Here is a 22364-nt window from a genome sequence, read left to right as displayed (position 1 = left end):
TTCTACAGTGCCCCCAACATGTCCCCACTGTGCCTCAGAAGTAATAATGCTCCCATAGTGCCCATACTAGTAATCATGTTCCCCATAGACCCCAGTAGTAATAAAGCCCATCATAATGCCCCCCAGTAGTAATAATTCTCCTTATAATGTGCCAGTGCAAAAAATACTCCATTTTAATTCCTCCAGTGGAGCTAATGTCCCCATAACACTATATAGTGCCCCCAATAAATGCCCCCATAGTGCTCCTATCCCCCTTCTTCCTAGTGCCCCCCATAATGTACCAGTATAAAATGCCCCATATATAGTGCCCCAGTAGATGCCCTCAGTGTCCACCATAATTTGCAAGTATAAAATACCCCCTCTTAGTGCCCCCCATAAACGAGCCCATAGTACTCCTCTCTACCCTTCTCGATAGTACCCACCATAATGTGTCCAAGTATAAAATGCCCCTATACAGAGCCCCCCATATAAAGTACCCCTTCTTTGTGGCCTCAGTAGAAGCCCCCATAGTGTTGCTCCCCCCCCCTTTCCCCATATAAAATACCCCTTCTTTGTGGCCTCAGTAGATGCCCCCATAGTGCCCCCAATAATATGCCAGTAAGAAGTGCCATCAATAATGTGCCAGTAAGAAGTGCCCCCGTAAATGCCCCCACAGTGCCCCCTAATAATGCGCCAGTAAGATGTGCCCCCATAGGTGCCCCCCAATTATGTGCCAGTAACAAGTGCCCCATAGATGCCCCCCAATCATGTACCAGTAACAAGTGCCCCATAGATGCCTCCAATCATCTGCCAGTAACAAGTGCCCCCATAGATGCCCCCAATCATGTGCCAGTAACAAGTGCCCCCATAGATGCCCCCCAATCATGTGCAAGTAACAAGTACCCCCATAGATGCCCCCAATCATGTGCCAGTAACAAGTGCCCCCATAGATGCCCCCAATCATGTGCCAGTAACAGGTGCCCCCATAAATGCCCCCCAATCATGTGCCAGTAGTAGTACCATATAAAAAAATAAACAGTTATACTTACCTCCATCAGGCTGGCAGTGATGCGATGCAGGCCTCTTCCGGCCTGTGTCCCGCGCTGTACGGCTCAGGCGTCGCCATGACGTCATCGCGCCGCCTGCACCGGCCTCTAATAGGCTGTCTGCAGCCTATTAGAGGAACGGGGAAGGGAGACGCCTCTCCCTCCCCTGCCCCGCTGCAGCACTTCCATCTGTATCGCTGTCCTGAGGACGGCGATACAGATGACTATGGAGATGAGCGCTTCCACAATGGAAGCGCTCATTTCCCTGTGCCCTGCCGCCGCCCTCCACGTCACCAGTGGCCAGCGGGGCTCAAGAGGCAGCTGCCTTGGGTCCCCCAGGAGCAACTGGACCCGGGGCAGTTGCCCCTTTTGCCGCTCGTTAAAGACGGCCCTGGACAGATCGCCGCTGTACTAGCGGAGGCGGCCAGCGTTTTAAAGGGGAATCAGCGGGGGAGGGGGGGGCATGCGGGGGGGAGGTGCAAGAACCCCCCCCCTTGCCCCCCTGTAGCGACGCCTATGTATCTATCTACTGATCTATTTATCTATCTACTGTTCTATCTATCTATCTATCTATCTATCTACAGTCTATCTATCTATCTATCTATCTATCTATCTATCTATCTATCTATCTATCTATCTATCTATCTATCTCCTGATCTATCTGTCTATCTATCTATCTACTTATCTATCTATCTATCTATCTATCTATCTATCTATCTATCTATCTACAGTCTATCTACAGTCCTGATCAAAAGTTTAAGACCACTTGAAAAATGGCAACAAATCATATTTTACATTGTTGGATCTTAACAAGGTTCCAAGTAGAGCTTCAACATGCAACAAGAAGAAATCAGAGTGAGACAAACCATTTTTTGAGCATTCAATTAATTGAAAATAACGATTAAACTGAAACAGGCTGTTTTTCAGCTGATCCAAATTTTAGGACCACATGCCTTTAAAAGGCCAAATCTGTGCAAAGATGTGGATTCATTGTCATTTTCTGTCAGGTAGTCACACGTTGTGATGGCAAAGGCAAAAAAACTCTCCCTTTTTGAACATGGTCGGATTGTTGAACTGCATAAGCAGGGTCTCTCACAGCGCGCCATCGCTGCTGAGGTGGGACGCAGTAAGACTTAAGAATTTCTTAAATGATCCTGAGGGTTATGGAACAAAAATGTCAAGTGGAAGACCCCAAAAAATGTCACCAGCACTGAGCCGGAGGATCCAATTGGCTGTCCGTCAAGACACTGGACGATCCTCGACCCAAATTAAGGCCCTTACTGGTGCTGACTGCAGCCCCATAACCATCAGATGGCATCTGAGACTGAAGGGCTTCAAAAACAAAAAACGTCTTCAAAGACCTTGTCTCCTTGAACGCCACAAAACTACTCGTTTGGACTTTGCAAGAGAGCACCAAACATGGGACATTCAAAGGTGGAGGAAAGTTTTATTCTCTAATGAGAAAAAATTTAACCTTGATGGTCCTGATGGTTTCCAACGTTACTGACATGACAAGCAGATCCCACCTGAGATGTTTTCTACGCGCCACAGTGGAGGGGGCGCCACAATGGTCTGGGGTGCTTTTTCCTTCAGTGGAACAATGGAGCTTCAGGAAGTGCAGGGGCGTCAAATGGCCGCTGGCTATGACCAGATGTTGCAGAGAGCATTCCTCCTGACTGAGGGCCCTCGTCTGTGTGGTAACGACTGGGTTTTTCACCAGGACAACGCTACAGTACACAATGCTCGCAGGACAAGGGACTTCTTCCAGGAGAATAACATCACTCTTTTGGCCCATCCTGCATGTTCCCCTGATCTAAAGCCAATTGAGAACCTTTGGGGATGGATGGCAAGGGAAGTTTACAAAAATGGACAGCAGTTCCAGACAGTAGATGGCCTTCGTGCGGCCGTCTTCACCACTTGGAGAAATGTTCCCACTCAACTCATGGAAACGCTTGCATCAAGCATGCCGAAACAAATTTTTGAAGTGATCAACAATAACGGTGGAGCTACTCATTACTGAGTTCATGTTGGGAAGTTGGATTTTTGTTTTTGGAGGTGTGGTCCTAAACTTTTGATCAGCTGAAAAACAGCCTGTTTCAGTTTATTCGTTGTTTTCATTAAATTGAATGCTCAAAAAATGTTTTGTCTCACTCCCATTTCTTCTTGTTGCATGTTGAAGCTCTACTTGGAACCTTGTTAAGATCCAGCCATGCTAAATATGATTTTTTGCCATTTTTCAAGTGGTCTTAAACTTTTGATCAGGACTGTATCTATCTATCTATCTATCTATCTATCTATCTATCTATCTATCTATCTATCTATCTATCTATCTATCTATCTATCTATCTATCTACTGATCTATCTATCTATCTATCTATCTATCTATCTCATATATGTCTGTCTTTCTGTAAAATTCACATTTGGATGCAGTGTCTCACGTTTTCCACAGCTATTGCTATTATTGGGGTCATTATTTCCACTATGACACTGATGCTAGAAGTGTATGTTCCATAAAGTAAGAAATATCTTTTTAATCAATTGTCACATTCTTGATTTGCCATGTATATCTGAGCTCATGAACCTCTTCCATCTTTTATTTTACACTTGGGCATAAAGTGCATTTATTTATTCAGTGTAAACGCCACACTTTTAAAACTAAATGTCACATCACTGTTCCAGAAACCATGAATCCTCTCAGAGATAATTACTTTGCTGCCATAATAAAGGTAAAAAGTGTATTTAAATCATTGAAATGTCACTATATTTAAAATAAAAGCATTATTGTGCTGTCTGCTGTACAGCATCACATTTAGCTTTTACAATGATTTCACTTTTAATTGACCTATATCAGCAATATTGGTCATTCAATTTGCTTACCTAGCTTAAAGGGAACCTGTCACAGGGATTTTGTGTATAGAGCTGAGGACATGGGTTGTTAGATGGCCGCTAGCACATCCGCAATACCCAGTCCCCATAGCTCTGTGTGCTTTTATTGTGTAAAAAAAACACGATCAGGGAGCAAGGAGGAGATTCTGAGGATGCGGGGCGGTGCTGGGCTCCTTCACGCTGGACTCATCTCAGGACAGCACTCATCCCAGGGTCAGCACTCATCTCAGGGTAATTTCCATATGTATCAAATAATTTTTTTTACATAATAAAAGCACACAGAGCTATGTGGACTGGGTATTGCAGATGTGCTAGCGGCCATCTAGCAACCCATGTCCCGGTGACAGGTTCCCTTTAAAGAAAATTCTTCCCACTGCCCGTAGCTCCCATATCACAATGTTCTTCTATTCCCCACATGAACTGTTCAGCTGTCATTTTAGCAGAGAAAAGTCCATCTTCTGTCCACCATCTTGACTCTAGAAATCGCTACCTGCAGGTAGTATCTCTGGTAACTATGGAGCACATTTATTAAGACTTAATAAACCCCTAAGCTGGTGGTGGATCCGCTGAAGTTATGAAGAGGCTATAACTTCGGTGGATCCTCCGCTAGTTCTAAATGTAAGACAGCTTCCTACCAGCCCGTCCCCTTCCCTGCCCACAATTTTAGACCTGGCGTGAGCTGGGAAAAGTCACAGATGGTGGCACAACTAACTGCTGTGCTGCCATCTGCGCCTGAAAAACGCCTAATATAGGTGTATTTCAGTATAATAAATGACCTTCTATATGTTTCATCTACTTATGATGCTTTTCTCAGGCTTCACATGTGTGCCAAGATCACATCTCTCAGAAACTATAGTTCTGTAGATCATTGCAAATTGCATTGCTGTCCAGGAACGGCTACATAATCTGCTAGAAACATCCACATTTTCTCAAGCCACATATAATTCTAGATCTATTTCAATTGACGGTCCTTAGAAAAAAACGTGTGCTGTGTAATGATACAGGAGGGCAGCATACTATAATAAAATGTCTACTCAGCAGAGAGAACAAATAACTGAAAAATGATGTTCCTTTTGGTTTAAGAGATTTTTTGGACTACAGTATTGATGGCGTATCCTATCCAAATATTCTGTACCTGATAATTAACAACGAAAAAGTGGACCCTTCAGAAAAGTTGATCAACGAGGTGCCTGGAGTTGTACTTCCACTGATCTAATATTGATGGCCTATCCTAAAGAAAGACCATCAAAATGATAGTCTTGCGAAACCTCTTTAATGGTTCCTACTGCACAGTTATGAGTCTTCTGTATGCATAAGGAGACTGCTACCCCCTTCTTCTTCCTGCCCCTATTACTGATGGTTGACATTGCTATGTGTTCATGAATGCTGATAACTATGCTATTAGCTGCTATTAACCATTTTTTGCTCTGATTGGTACAATAGTCCAGCAGCCCTATCATGATATTATATTGTCCTTAACCCCTTTAAGGACCCGGGCTCATTTTCCACCTTAAGGACCAGGCCATTTTTTGCAAATCTGACCAGTGTCACTTTAAGTGCTCATAACTTTAAAACGCTTTGACTTATCCAGGCCATTCTGAGATTGTTTTTTTCGTCACATATTGTACTTCATGACACTGGTAAAATGAAGTCAAAAAAATTTTTTTTTTTTGCACAAAAAAATACCTAATTTACCAAAAATTTGAAAAAAATTAGCAAATTTCAAAGTTTCAGTTTCTCTACTTCTGTAATACATAGTAATACCCCAAAAAATTGTGATGACTTTACATTCCCCATATGTCTACTTCATGTTTGAATTGTTTTGGGAATGATATTTTATTTTTTGGGGATGTTATAAGGCTTAGAAGTTTAGAAGCAAATCTTGAAATTTTTCAGAAATTTACAAAAAACTCAATTTTTTAGCGACCAGTTCAGGTCTGAAGTCACTTTGCGAGGCTTACATAATAGAAACCACCCAAAAATGACCCCATCTAAGAAACTACACCCCTCAAGGTATTCAAAACTGATTTTGCATACATTGTTAACCCCTTTAGGTGTTGCACAAGAGTTATTGGCAAATGGGGAGGAAATTTGAGGAATTCATATTTTTGTCAAATATTTTCATTTTAACCCATTTTTTCCACTAACAAAGCAAGGGTTAACAGCCAAACAAGATTGTATCTTTATTGCCCTGACTCTGCCGTTTACAGAAACACCCAATATGTGGCCATAAACTACTGTACGGCCACACAGCGGGGCGTAGAGTGAAAGGTGCGCCGTTTGGTTTTTTGGAAGGCTGATTTTTATAAACTGGTTTTTTGACACCATGTCCATTTGAAGCCCCCTGATGCACCCCTAGAGGAGAAACTCCCTAAAAGTGACCCCATCTAAGAACTACACCCCTCAAGGTATTCAAAACTGATTTACATACGTCGTTAACCCTTTAGGTGTTGCACAAGAGTTATTGGCAAATGGGGATGAAAATTTGAGAATTTCATTTTTTTGCCTAAGTTTTCAATTTTAACCCCATTTTTTCCACTAACAAAGCAAGGGTTAACAGCCAAACAAGATTGTATCTTTATTGCCCTGACTCTGCCATTTACAGAAACACCCCATATGTGGCCGTAAACTACTGTACGGCCACACAGCGGGGCGTAGAGTGAAAGGTGCGCCGTTTGGTTTTTGGAAGCCAGATTTTGCTGGACTGGTTTTTTGACACCATGTCCCATTTGAAGCCCCCCTGATGCACCCCTAGAGTAGAAACTCCATAAAAGTGACCCCATCTAAGAAACTACACACCCTCAAGGTATTCAAAACTGATTTTACAAACTTTGTTAACCCTTTAGGTGTTGCACAAGATTTAATGGAAAATAGAGACACAATTTCAAAATTTCACATTTTTGGCAGATTTTCCATTTTAATATTTTTTTTTCCAGTTACAAAGCAAGGGTTAACAGCCAAACAAAACTCAATATTTATGGCCCTTATTCTGTAGTTTACAGAAACACCCCATATGTGGTCGTAAACCGCTGTACGGGCACACGGCAGGGTGCAGAAGGAAAGGAATGCCATACGGTTTTTGGAAGGCAGGTTTGCTGGAACTGTTTTTTTTGACACCATGTCCCATTTGAAGCCCCCCTGATTGCACCCCTAGAGTGAAACTCCAAAAAGTGACTCCATTTTAGAAACTACGGGGATAGGGTGCAGTATTCTTGGTACTAGTTTAGGGTACATATGATTTTTGGTTGCTCTATATTACACTTTTTGTGCAGCTAGGTAACAAGAAATAGCTTTTTTGCACGTTTTTTTTTTTTTTGTTATTTACAACATTCATCTGACAGGTTAGATCATGGGGTAATTTTATAGAGCATGTTGTCACGGACGCGGCGATACCTAATATGTATACATTTTTTTTTATTTATGTAAGTTTTATACAATAACTTCATTTTTAAAACCCAAAAAATGTTTTTAGTGTCTCCATATTCTAAGAGCCATAGTTTTTTCAGTTTTTGGGGCGATTATCTTGAGTAGGGTCTCATTTTTTGCGGATGAGATGACGTTTGATTGGCACTATTTTCGGGTGCATATGACTTTTTGATCGCTTGCTATTACACTTTTTTGTGACGTAAGATGGCAAAAAATGGCTTTTTTTAGACTGTTTTTATTTTTATTTTTTTACGGTGGTCATCTGAGGGGTTAGGTCCATGTGATATTTTTATAGAGCCGGTCGATATACGGACGCGGCGATACCTAATATGTATACTTTTTTTTTATTTATGTAAGTTTTACAGAATGAGTTCATTTTTGAAAAAAAAAAAATCATGTTTTAGTGTCTCCATAGTCTAAGAGCCATAGTTTTTTCAGCTTTTGGGCGATTATCTTGAGTAGGTCTCATTTTTTGCGGGATGAGATGACGGTTTGATTGGTACTATTTTGGCGTACATGCGACTTTTTTGATCACTTTTATTACCTTTTTTGGAAAGTAAGGTGGGCAAAATTTCAATTTTCTCATAGTTTTTTATTTTTTTATTTTTATGGCGTTCACCGTGCGGGGAAAGTAACATGACCATTTTATAGATCAGGTCGTTACGGACGCGGCGATACCTAATATGTGTAGTTTATTTTATTTTTTTAATTTTTATTCAGTGATAAATGTTTTTTTTTATCTTAACTTTTTTCACTTTTTTTTACATTTTTTGACCCAGACCCACTTGGTTCTTGAAGATCCAGTGGGTCTGGTGTCTGTATAATACAGTACAGAACAATATATATTGTTCTGTACTGTATTTTACTTACACTGAACAGATCTATGCTTTCAGCACAGATCTGTTCAGCACCATGGACAGCAGGACGCCTGAGCAGGCGTCCTGTTGCCATGGGAACCCTCCCCGTCTGCTCAGAACTTCGCAGACGGGGAAGGTAAGCACGGGGCTGAGGGGGCTCTCTGGGGGCTTGTCGGGGGGGCTCTCTCCCTCTCCATCGGGGGGCTGCAAAGGCACAGCAGCCCCCCGATGGAGAGGGAGGGAGCTCCCTGACCGATGACAGTTAACTTTTTCCATACAGCGGTCCGTACGGACCGCGGTATGGAAAGGGTTAAACGGCTGACATCTTCACACATGTCCAGCCGTTTATACCAGGGTGCCAGCAATGTGCTGGCACCCTGGTATAACCACTAGAAGCCAACGATCATTCATGGGGAGGCGGGCGGGGGGATCGCGATCCCGCCTGCCGCACCGCCCGCCTCCCGCACCGCCCCCACCGCATGCGACACCCCCCCCCGCACCACCCTCCCGGCATAAAATCGTGCAGGGGTGCAGGGGGGGGTGAAAAATATTTTTTTTAGCCACGCTAAAGTTTCTGATCGCCGCGGTCCCTGACCGCGGCGATCAGAAACTGCAAAAAGCGCAGCAAACCGCAGGTCTGAATTGACCTGCGGTTTGCTGCGATCGCCGATACGGGGGGGGTCAAATGACCCCCCCTGGCGTTGTCACAGGATGCCGGCTGAAGGATTTCAGCCGAAATCCCGTTCCAATTAACCCCTGGGGCGCCGGAATACAGATTTTAAGTCAGGACGTACCGGTACGTCCTGGGTCCTTAAGGACTCGGGAAATAGGGCGTACCGGTACGTCCTAGGTCCTTAAGGGGTTAAAGTGGTTATCCCATGATTAATGTCAAACAAATGAAAATTAAACATCATATAGTAGATGACAATCTCATTCCAACAAAGCTAGAACCAGCCCCGAACCTCACATGGATCCAGAGATCTCCCCATTCATTGCTCTGCTAGATTTATATCAAGCTGACAGCTTAGGGGGTGTGTCTTTTCTGCTGCAGCTCAGGGGGCGTGTCTCAGCTCTCCCTATCACAGCTCAGGAGGCAGTTGAAGGATAAAACTGAGCATGTGCGGCCATCTCAGTGAGCAGGACAAAGAAATAATAAATACATAGCAGGTGGCGCTATACATTTTATTGAATAACTCAGCGGTTATGCAAAAAATTTTAATGTATGCAATTACAAAAATATTCATATCCAGGTGCTGGTTTGAAAACTGTAGAATATATTTTGTGGGACAAGCCCTTTAAATAATGGATTCCACTGTGGCTCTGTAATATCTCTAAAAAGCTTTTTTTTTTTAACTATGTCTAAAAACTAACTTTGTTCACTTATATGGAGGTTGGAGGCTTGCTCCAGTGGATGATGTGTTATGTGACTATTTCCCCGCACAGGAGCACCACATGACAGTGATAGGTCTGTGTCTTGAGTCCATGCACCTCCATATGGGTCCATGGATATAACACCACTGCGTGCATAAGATTTCTTACCCACAAGTATTTACATGAATACAGTATATGGGAATATTTTACTCTAATTAAAATAATAATGTCTTGCGGAAGCTACTTAACTTCATACTATGAGCAGACTATGTAGAAACGTATCCAGTCTACCTCAGTGAGTAATTGCATCCTATAATGTGACCTCTTAGTCATTAAGCAGTAGTCTGACAACTAATATAGTATTTTAGTCATTGAGGTCAAAAACTAAAACGCTTCCTATCTGGTTATTAAGAATTATGTCAAAACAGTGACACTATGTAATGAAATATCCAGATTAGGTCTATGTCATTCGGGATTCCAGGCAATGGCTGTGTTATACATAATTTAAGATTTCTGGTCTTTGACTCACTCATTTTCATATTAAGCACTGTTAGAAAAATAGCTAACATACGTAGCGGTAGATTAACTCCCAACTTGCTTCTATTTGAAACTATGTGTAGATATTTTCAGTTAATTTGACATATATTTTCATATACTTTGCATTTTAGGATATACCACCACCTGGCTCCTATAATGTTTCTGAATCCTATGAGAAGCTTCATGGTAAACCTAGATACAAGCCACCAAGGACATTACAAGCTAAAAGAAAGCAAGGTTCTTTCCTCAGCGTGGTTCCAAGAGATTTTACTGTGCAGAATGTTTTTCTGGTGCCAGGTAAGTCACATTTCTGCAAAGTTCCCATGTAGCAGCACATACCTAGGATACTGCTAAGTTCTAGTTTAACTGTTCATAAAATGGAAGATTTTGTACATGGAGAATATTTATTCTTTATATGAAGTGCTTTAGGTCCCTTCAAATGAAATCGGGCCCTAATATAGCTAAACTGTAAGACTGAGGATAAAGCTGTCTGGACATTTAATGCGCATGTCTACATATTTTTCTCGAAGAAAAACCTTGTAAACTTGACTTTCTAGCAGTAGCCAAAATTTCCTAGGCCTCCATATGAAGTATGTGCCACAAATTCCACAAAATGTTGCAAATGGACATCATAATAAGTGGTTTATGGCAAAGTACAATACTCCCTTTTCTTTTCCAGAGAGCACAACTGCTGTAAAGAGGAGCTCTATCTCTGGAGGATTTCTCAAGACCACAACCATACATCAATTCATTTAAATGAGTATAGGTGCCCACCTCTTCCTGTCACGGATGGTGTACAGGAAACAAGACAATACCATATAAACAATGTCTCTCTGGATCCACAACTAAGGAACAAAGGGAGACCCCTGCAATAGACCTGCCGCTCTCCCTCACTGCTCAGCCTATGCGAACACCCCAAAGGTGGATGGCCGCATATCCACGTTCCTCGGCTATCTATTACCTGAAGACCCTACAATAGTGAAGGGATACGACCACCGGCTCCCTACACTGACACGGAGGGAGTCAGGGTCACCTGGATCCAGAAAAGACAAAATCATAAATACATAAACAGCACTTATCTTGCAGACAACTGACGACAGAGGACTGGGACCTGGGAACTGGGAACTGGGAACAGCATGCACACACACTCCAGGAAGTTGTATCAGCCGCACACTACTGCATTATGGGGAGGAACTTAAAGGGTAGCAATTAGTCCAACTGCATGACAGCTGAGATAGACTAACGAGATGAGAAACTAAACCAAAACAAAGAAATTCAAGGAGGAGGATCTGAGAAGCTCCTGTGAGCGCTTCTCAGCTGTCTGGCTGTGACAGTACCCCCTCCCTCTAGGAGTGGACTCCGACACTCAGAGCCCACCTTCTCAGGATGGGACCTATGGAAAGCCCTGATGAGACGAGAGGCCTTAATGTCCGTCACTGGGACCCACATCCTCTCCTCAGGACCATAACCCTCCCAATGAATGAGGTACTGGAGGGAACCGCGGACAAGACGAGAATCCACAATCCTAGAGACCTGAAATTCAAGATTTCCATCAACCATAATCGGAGGAGGAGGCAAAGGCGAGGGTACAATAGGTTGAACATAAGGTTTCAATAAGGACTTATGAAAAACATTATGGATCTTCCAAGTCTGAGGAAGATCAGACGGTAGGCAACAGGATTGATGACAGACAGGATCTTGTAAGGCCCAATAAACCTAGGACCCAACTTCCAGGAGGGAACCTTCAATTTGATATTCTTGGTAGACAACCACACCAGATCACCAACATTCAGGTCCGGACCAGGCACACGTCTCTTATCCGCCACACGCTTATATCTCTCACTCATGCTCTTTAGATTATCCTGAATCTTTTGCCAAATAGATGACAAAGACGAGGAGAATCTGTCCTCATCAGGCAAACCAGAAAGAGCCCTCTCCGAGAAAGTCCCAAACTGCGGATGGAACCCATATGCACCAAAAAATGGTGACTTATCAGAGGACTCCTGACGACGGTTATTTAAAGCAAACTCAGCAAGGGACAAAAAAGAACACCAATCCTCCTGATTCTCCGCCACAAAACAGCGCAGATATGTCTCCAGATTCTGATTGACGTGCTCTGTCTGGCCATTCGACTGCGGATGGAAAGCAGAAGAGAATGACAACCGAACCCCCAAGCGAGAACAGAAAGCCTTCCAGAATCTGGAAACAAACTGCGTGCCCCTATCAGAGACTATGTCTGAAGGAATCCCATGCAATTTGACAATGTGGTCAATAAATGCCTGCGCCAGCGTCTTAGCATTGGGCAAACCAGGAAAAGGGATAAAATGCACCATTTTGCTAAAACGGTCCACCACCACCAGAATCACAGACTTCCCCGAGGAACGAGGCAAGTCCGTTAAGAAGTCCATGGACAGATGTGTCCAAGGACGGGAAGGAATGGGCAAAGGAAGGAGAGGACCAGATGGCCATGAATGAGGGACCTTGGCACGAGCGCAAGTCTCGCAAGCTGCCACAAAACCCTCAACCGACTTACGAAGCGCAGGCCACCAGAATCTCCGAGCGATGAGATCCAGTGTGGCTCTTGTCCCCGGGTGCCCAGCAAGGACCGTGTCGTGGTGTTCTTTAAAAATCTTGTGTCTCAAAGCGAGAGGCACAAACAACCTCCCAGGAGGACAAAGATCAGGAGCTTCTGACTGGGCTGCCTGCACCTCTGCCTCCAATTCAGGAAATAGAGCAGAGACCACCACACCTTCAGCCAAAATGGGACCCGGGTCTTCAAAATTCCCACCTCCCGGAAAACAACGTGATAGGGCATCTGCCTTCACATTCTTAACCCTAGGGCAGAACGTAACAACAAAATTAAACCTTGAAAAGAACAAAGACCATCTGGCCTGTCTCGGGTTCAGACGCTTGGCTGACTCCAAGTAGGCCAGATTTTTATGGTCAGTAAACACGGTAATAGGGTGTCTGGCTCCCTCTAGCCAATGGCGCCATTCCTCAAAAGCCAACTTGATGGCCAACAATTCCCTATCTCCCACATCATAATTTCTCTCTGCGGAGGAGAGTTTCTTTGAGAAAAAGGCACACGGTTGCCATTTGGCAGGAGAGGAACCCTGAGACAAGACCGCACCCACCCCTACCTCAGAAGCATCAACCTCAACTATGAAGGGTAACGAAATATCAGGTTGTACTAGGATGGGAGCGGAAGCAAAACTCTCCTTGATATTAGAAAAGGCCTTACGCGCCTCTACCGACCAGGAAGAAAAATCTACCCCCTTTCTGGTCATATCAGTGAGTGGTTTAACAACAGAGGAAAAATTCAAAATAAATTTCCTGTAATAATTGGCAAAGCCCAAAAAAACGCATCAGCGCCTTCTGATTCTCAGGAAGCTCCCACTCAAGCACAGCGCGGACCTTCTCGGGGTCCATGCGAAAACCAGAAGCGGAGACAAGAAGCCCCAGAAATTGGATTTCTGGAACCGCAAACACACATTTTTCCAGTTTTGCGTATAATTTATTCTCCCGCAGGATGAGCAAGACCTGACGTAAGTGTTCCTTATGAGTCTTGAAATCAGGAGAAAAAATCTAAATGTCATCCAAATACACTAATACAAATTTTCCCATTAAATGATAAAAAATGCTGTTGACGAAATGCTGAAAAACGGCTGGGGCATTCATCAAACCCAAAGGCATAACCAAATTCTCAAAAATGGCCCTCAGGGGTATTGAAAGCCGTCTTCCATTCGTCTCCTTCTCTGACCCTAACCAGGTTGTATGCCCCTCTTAGGTCTAATTTGGAAAAGACTTTAGCCCCAACAACCTGGTTAAACAGGTCCGGGATCAGAGGAAGCGTATAAGGGTCACGAATAGTGATACTGTTCCGCTCCCTGAAATCCAGACAAGGTCTTAAAGAACCATCTTTTTTCTTAACAAAGAAAAAACCAGCGGCAACAGGTGACTTCGAGGGTCGTATGTGTCCTTTTCTCAGACTCTCAGAGATATAAGCCCGCATAGAGACCCTCTCAGGTTGGGAGAGATTGTATAAACGAGATTTAGGCAGCTTGGTGCCTGGGATGAGATTAATAGGGCAATCATACTCCCTGTGCGGAGGTAAACCCTGAACTCCACTCTCAGAGAAGACATCCAACAATTCAGAGAGGAAAGGTGGTACAGTCTTAGTAGAAACCTCAGAAACAGATGTTATGAGGCAATTCTCTCTGCAAAAGTTACTCCAACCATTTATTTGCCTCGCTTGCCAATCAATGGTGGGGTTATGTTTAGTGAGCCAGGGTAGCCCCAACACTAGAGGAGTAGGCAAACCGCTAAGGACGAAACATGACACATCCTCAACATGAGCATCACTCACAATTAAACGGATATTGTGAACTATGCCCTTTAATGATTTCTGAGAAAGTGGAGCTGAATCAATAGCAAAAACAGGAATATCCTTTCCCAAAGTGCATACCTGGAAACCATGAGTTATTGCAAATTGATTATCAATGAGGTTGACAGCTGCTCCACTAACCACAAAAATCTCACAAAAAATGCTCTTGCTCTCTAGCGCCACCCTAGCAGGCAGGACAAAACGGGAACTACAAGCAAACGGAAAACCTTCAATTTCCGCCTCAACCCTGCCAATAGTAACAGACGGAACATTTTTAAAAGATTTTTTTCCTTTTTGTCTCTTTATTACTCCCAGAAAACTGCCTGAATCTCCTAGAGGGACAAACATTTGCCAGATGATTTATACCTCCACAACAAAAACAAACCCTCCCCTGCGGGCTGAATCTTCTATTGTCAGAGGCAATCAACCCGAGCTGCATGGACTCCTGCTCAGAAGGGGCTGACATCGACTGAGACCCTTGTGCACAGAATGAGACCGCTGCACTGTCCCAGGACTGAGTATGACAGGAAGGAGAGATCTCTCCTCTCTCTCTAAGACGCCTGTCAATACGAACAGCCTGAGACATAGCAGAATCCAAGGAGGTAGGTCTTTCATGAAAGGCAAATGCATCTTTCAATCCCTCTGAAAGACCATAGCAAAATTGACTTCGGAGTGCAGCATCATTCCAACCCGTATCTGCTGCCCATCTCCGAAATTCTGAGCAGTATATCTCTGCGGATTGTTTACCCTGGCATAACAGACGTAGTCTAGACTCAGCCAGAGCAATACGATCCGGATCATCATATATCTGACCTAGGGCTAAAAAGAATTCATCCACTGAACGAAGGGGCCGTCCGGCAGCGAAAAGGCCCAGGACTGAGCGTTACCCCTGAGCAGCGATATAATGATCCCCACCCTCCGTTCTTCATCACCAATAGAATGGGGAAGAAGGCGAAAATGGAGTTTGCAAGCCTCTCTAAAACGCACAAAATTCTCACTACCCCCCGGAGAACGTATCCGGGAGCGAGATCTTAGGCTCAGCACAAACTCCATGAACGCAAGCTGAACCGGTCACTTGAAACTGAGAAAAAAGTCTTACGGAGATCAGCTACCTCCAAAGAAAGACCCTGAAAGCGTTCAGCCAAAAGTGAAACCGGATCCATGCTTGAGACGGTTTTGGGCGGCTGATAATGTCACGGATGGTGTACAGGAAACAAGACAATACCATATAAACAATGTCTCTCTGGATCCACAACTAAGGAACAAAGGGAGACCCCTGCAATAGACCTGCCGCTCTCCCTCACTGCTCAGCCTATGTGAACACCCCAAAGGTGGATGGCCGCATATCCACGTTCCTCGGCTATCTATTACCTGAAGACCCTACAATAGTGAAGGGACACGACCACCGGCTCCCTACACTGACACGGAGGGAGTCAGGGTCACCTGGATCCAGAAAAGACAAAATCATAAATACATAAACAGCACTTATCTTGCAGACAACTGACGACAGAGGACTGGGACCTGGGAACTGGGAACAGCATGCACACACACTCCAGGAAGTTGTATCAGCCGCACACTACTGCATTATGGGGAGGAACTTAAAGGGTAGCAATTAGTCCAACTGCATGACAGCTGAGATAGACTAACGAGATGAGAAACTAAACCAAAACAAAGAAATTCAAGGAGGAGGATCTGAGAAGCTCCTGTGAGCGCTTCTCAGCTGTCTGGCTGTGGCACTTCCTCATTGATAACATTTGATCACTAAAAATTCCACCAGTTAATTATAGGGTAGCTGCTTAAGCGAAAAAGGATTGTCCTGATGATGTGGCCATGTTGTCGTAATACAAAATATTCTCATGGAAGGATTCAGTGAAACGAGATCTCTTATGTTCTATGTTTTCCATTGAACTGATGAGAGACTATAAATGGTATTTCTAGTTTTCCTCTTTGGAATGGGATATCAATATGATATCAGTGGATACCAACTCCTGGCACTCGCCAGTTGGCTGACTATAGTTCCCCTTTATTGTTTATCAGGCACAGCTTTGTACATTTGGCAGTAGTAGTGCCTGCTATTACAGCTGTACTACAGCTTTTCTCCATTCAAGTGCTGGGAGCCAGAACCATGCAGATTTATGGCCTCCAAAAACCCTTTAAAAATGCATTGTGACAACTAGACATATGAAGAAGAGCATGCATGATATGCTGCAATGTCTACATACCTGTTGGAGTTATGGCAGCCATTTTGATATCTTCTAAACAGTGGTGCTGTTCCTTTAGCCTACGACTTGTCATTAGAAGGGATACTCAGTTTAATACTCATGTCTGATTAGTGCAAACCTCAATACAGTAATGGTTACCTAATAATAGACTTTTGATTGAGGTCAACTAAAGAGGAAATTATAACATGATCGAAATGAGGAGATGTTAAGTGGATCCTTGATCAGACTAAGCTGTTCTGACAGAAGACAGCATACCTTAGGGACAGGTGAGGACACTGTATTTTAGGATCAAAGAATAGAGTAGATTCATAGTTATAGGTCAACTATGTTCATGGGGGGAAAGTTATCCCTTAAATTCCCACCAAATACATAGCAGCCCATTGACACAGCTGATAGGCGTGATGGGGCAGGGAGAGTGCTCCTTTAATGAGTACAGTGGACGAATATAAATATGCAATTAAAGTCGATGGAAACCTTAGACATGAGTAAAATTATTTTTACATATGTTAGTGGTTACCTTTGCTAAAAAGCTTTCATTGTGGAAGTCTCAGACTTTTCTCATGGGAGTGTGTCCCTTCTTGTAATGCATGCTGGATCTGTGTGTTCAGGATGCTGCTGCCATCACCCTGCAAACTGCCTTGTGTATTCTCCTCCTTATCTACGACTTGCCCTTGGATTTTTTTTCTCTTTCTCTCCACACGCTCATCTGCTATGTACAACCCGTCCCCCTCCCTGCTGCTATCTCTACCACTTGGGGAAAGAAAATAATAATTAATCCACACCTTTCAATGGAACGTTACCTTTCACTGAAGACACAGGTCACACAGGATGAAGGGTGCTGAAAATGTCATATGCCCTAAAAGACATGGCATTGATGGTTATAGTTATTCTAATAATTAATAATGTATGATTGATCTGAGAGATTGAACTTGATGGACATGTGTCTTAAAAATGGTTACTTCAAGGATGAAGAACCTTCCTTATGTCATTCCCATTGTTTTGGGCCTGTATTGGTTGTTTCACTGAAGACATCAATGTCATAGAATTTGTAAAATGCCACCACTAAACTCAATGGCTTTGTGAAAATAATCTCTTCTCTTGAATTCTTTGTAACAGCGTCGAGGCTTTTAACAAACAGCACCACTGCAGGGAACATTTCAAAGTGCATTTCCTGGGAAACCTTCTTTTCAAGTAGTGTCCTTTTCTATGTTCCAAGTCCTGTTCATATCATCTGCAGCAGAATGGTGTTCAAACACACCTCAGTGGAATGAAATAAAAGCAACAGGTAGCTTATTTCATGAATGTTAGCCAGATGGATAGAATTCAGGCATACAAAACCGAGACCTTAGCAAATGAATAAATGTACCATACTCTCATTTTAAATGAAGATTCTAATTACATATATAATGGTCATTTTTTGGAAAACACTATTGAATTCTTCAGGATACCATACACAAATACAGATCTGCCTGATTTTCCCTTTGTTACAAATGCAATATCTAAAAAAGATCCGCCTGTGGGCTCAAAAATGAACAATGTAAGAATAAAACACAAAAAATCCCACAATGTAGGTGCTGTGACGTGATGGAAAAACGCTCACTACGGGGAAAAGTGTCGCCCACTGAACTCTGTACTTATGGGGACTGTAGCTGGTAACATGTCAGGATAGCTATGTGTACAGAACCTGTATACAGGCACTCAATGTGCCGCCATATGGTGTCTCCATTAACCAGAGTTCATTGGTTTCTAAATCTAATATGTCATCTTCAATACAGTACAACATCTTGAACTATTGATAGATGGTCAGGACTAGAGATGAGCGAATCCTCGAATCTGCGAATTTCCTCGCGCTTCGCGGTAACAAATCGCAATTTTTCCTACAATGGCGGCTACACGTCTGCGGACATGGGGCAAGGGACTCTGGGAAGGCGGGCTGACCCATAATGCCATGCATGCAGCCAATCAGCAGCCAGCCAGCCCTGTGATGTCACAGCCCTATAAATACGGCAGCTATCTTAGAGTCAGACATTTTCAAGCGTTGAGAGTGCAGGGACAGACGTGAGAAGGCGCTAGGGACAGCAATTAGAAAAACCTGATTTTGAAAAAAACCCTGAAAAAACGATTTATAAGTGCAGGGAAAGGATAGGGAGGAATCATTCCACAGCATCTTAGTGCAGGGAGAGACATCAGAATGTGCTAGGGACAGTGCTAAAAAAGCGATTTACAAGTGCAGGGAAAGATTATTTGGGGATCCAAATAGCCATTATACAGCTCTGTCATTCCAGCAATTTGTTCTTGGGGTGCAAGTGTTATGTTGAAAAACCTTTAGTGGCTTATATCTCAGTATATTTAGTATCATATATCAGTACTACAAGAAAAATATATACGCATTTCACTTCTGCAGTTATATGTGTTGAAAGCGTATAGAAAGAAAAAAATATACACATTTTACTGGTGCACTTATTTGTGGCAAAAGCGTTCAGTGTCCTATTTCATTACAGAAAGAAAAAAATCTACGCACTTCACTGTTGCAGTTATTTCTGGCAAAAGGGTTTAGTGGCCTATTTCAGTACAGAAAGAAAATTATATACACACTTCACTGGTGCATTTATTTCTGCTAAAAGTGTTTACTGGCCTATTTCAACACAAAAAGAAAAATATATTCTCAGTTCACATCGGCGGTTATATGTCTTGAAAGCATGGCTGGGAGTCAGCAGGGTGGCAGCAGTGGGAGGTCGGGAGCCAAACGTTCCCGGGGTAGAGCACCTGCTTCGCAGCAGCCTACCTGCCTGGGAAGTAGTGGTGCAGGGGCTCACGGAAGTAGCGGCGGTAGCAGTCAGTCAGTGCGGCGGTTATATGTGTTATTTTGTATTTCAGTGCAGTCAGTCAGTGCGGTGGTTGTGTTGAAAGCGTTTAGTGTCCTATTTCAGTACAAAAAGACAAATACATTCTCAGTTCATGTCGGCAGTGGTTATATGTGGTAAAATCTTTATTGAAGTATTGTCGAAAAACTAAATTTATTCAGCGTTCAGCGCTTCGGTTATATGCGCTAAAATCTCCATGATGTCTCCATGATAAATCTGCAGCGTGATTCATGATTTTTTTGGCATTACCAATACTGATGGATTATTGAGCAAATGCTGACTGAGTGAAGGCATATTCTCCACAGACAGGATCCGTTTTTTGTGGGTTATTGTTCTGACGGATCAGAGGAAGGGCAAATTAATCAGTGACATAAACACAAACTTACTGCTGACACCCTCTCCACTCTGTCAGGGGGGGCTCTGATAACATCTATGTGGAATCAGCTGACGAGGGTGTAAAAGGTGTGCGCTTCTTCTTGGCACTAACATCGACCTATAAGGTTGAGTTCACACTTGAGTTATTTGGTCAGTTTTGGCCCCGTGATTGCCCTAATAAGTGAAGTGTGCAGTGATTCTAAGAGCGACGCCTGTCATCTGCATGTTATACGGACTCACAGTAATATTTCACTACCAAAGCAGACTCCCTATGCATGTTACTACAAGGCACAGTGTTCTACACCACTATAAAGGCCCTCAGCAGCCAGGAAATAGCTGTTTTTTTTAAATGTAATTCACTGTGAATATATTTGGATCAAACCAAATTTTTCCCGAAAAATTCGTCGAACTGGCGAATCAAATTTTTAAATAAAAGCAGCCGCACATTTGCTGACACCCTCTATTGATTTCTATGAGACAGCGGAAAATACCCATACGTTGGCTCATCTGTCTACGACAGTCCGATAGAAGTGAATGGACTACTACTGCACTTGTGTGGTGCGCTCTCCATTTATTTTTATGGGACTTCTGAAAATAGTCGAGGATGGCGGACAAGCACAGTGCGCTTTCCTTCACTTTTAGGGGCCCACTCTGGAAATAGGTTCCAGGTCTCAGAGGTAGGACCTGCACCCATCTGACTTTGATGGCTTATCTTACTGTTATGTCATCACCGTCTGAGAAGATACAACTCCATTAAAGAAAATTAGGTAAGATTTAAAGTTCTGAATGAGATAACCCCTTTATGATTTAAGTGGGTTGTACCATCCTAAAACATTATTTCAATATAATTCAACATGAAAAATTAGCTACTTTTGCAATTTATTTTCTGTTACTAAAATGTTCCAGCTTGGAGATATTCTCTCTTCATCATTATCATAGCATCTCCTGGTGCTTAAAGGGATTTTGTCATCAGAATTTAGGCCTATAAGCTAAACATATGGCGAGGTCCCTACTAATACACTGAATCCTAAAGTGACCTTATCAAATGCGCCTGTGGCTCTATAATCAAATAAAACAGGCTTATATAACCTGTCACTCACGTCACAAATTTGTCCAAGGGGACGTCTCATGATACAGGGTGCCCGGCTGCAGCCATCTCGTTTTGGTGCCAAGCACCGCCTTCTGAATTGAAATCGCCGCCCTCCCTTTCATTAGAGCCGCCTACCTCAGTTCATCGCCGCCTCTCTAACGTCCGCTCTCCTCAGCCAGATACCGCGCGTGCGCACTAGGTATAACCTAGCTGTAGGAGGTTGGATGGCTGTAATAGGGCGGTCAAGGCAGGTTCGAGCGAAGTGCACCGGCCGGCGCATGCGCACTTTGCTTAACCCCTTAAAGGGCTAATAATAATCCCTACACTGCGATCTCGGCATACATAAGTAAAATAATAATTTTCGTTCAGTAGAATTTGATAAAACGCTATTTTTATAATATGTAAATTACCTTGCTACCAGCAAGTAGGGCGGCTACTTGCTGGTAGCAGCCGCATCCTCCGATCGTAATGACGCCCCCTCTGCATTGTGATTGACAGGGCCAGGGAACGGAATAGTTCTCTGCTGGCCCTGCCTGTTTTCATTCAATATCTGGCGCCTGCGCCGCGGCCGTACCTATCTTCAATCTGCGCAGGCGCACTGAGAGGTGGCCACTCACTCGGCGCTCCATCCTCAATGCGCCTGCGCCGATGACGTCACATCTACACCCGGCGCAGGCGCATTGAGGAGCAAACGGCCGAGTGAGTGGCCGCCTCTCAGTGCGCCTGCGCAGATTGAAGATAGGTACGGCCGCGGCGCAGGCGCCAGATATTGAATGAAAACAGGCAGGGTCAGCAGAGAACTATTCCGTTCCCTGGCCCTGTCAATCACAATGCGGAGGGGGCGTCATTAACCCTTTAGCTGTATGGAAAGGGTTAAATGGCTGACATCGCATCACCGATGTCAGCCGTTTATACCAGGGTGCCAGCAATGTGCTGGCACCCTGGTATACTCACTGAACACCAACGAATTTTCAAGGGGAGGCGGGCCTCCCGCACCGCCCCCACCACCCACAACTCCCCCCCCTTGCACCACTCGCCGGCAAAAAATCATGCAGGGGTGCAGGGGGGGGTGTAAAATCTGTTTGAGGGACACTAAGGTTTCTGATCCCCGCGGTGATCAGAAACTGCAAAAAGCGCAGCAAACCGCAGGTCTGAATTGCGATCGCCGATAGGGGGGGGGGTCACATGACCTTCCCTGGCGTTGTCACAGGATGCTGGCTGAATGATTTCAGCCGGCATCCCGTTCCCATTAACCCCCGCTGCGCTGGAATCTGTATTTAAAGTTAGGACGTACTGGTACGCCCTGAGTCCTTAAGGACTCGGGAAA

At 43.8% G+C, this 22364-nt stretch overlaps 1 protein-coding gene across 1 annotated transcript in view; it reads left to right on the top strand.

Annotated features, from left to right (window-relative positions):
* The window catches only part of STPG2 (sperm tail PG-rich repeat containing 2), a 1039376-nt gene that overhangs the window by 285384 nt on the left and 731628 nt on the right, over positions 1–22364 (top strand). The window contains exon 12 of the mRNA XM_040419865.1: positions 10234–10399. Within this exon, the coding sequence (XP_040275799.1) occupies positions 10234–10399 (166 nt within the window). The remainder of the gene's footprint in view (positions 1–10233; positions 10400–22364) is intronic.

Source organism: Bufo bufo, chromosome 2 (assembly GCF_905171765.1).
Source record: "Bufo bufo chromosome 2, aBufBuf1.1, whole genome shotgun sequence".
Taxonomy (NCBI): Eukaryota; Metazoa; Chordata; class Amphibia; order Anura; family Bufonidae; genus Bufo; species Bufo bufo.
This window is presented reverse-complemented; position numbering and strand designations above follow the sequence as displayed.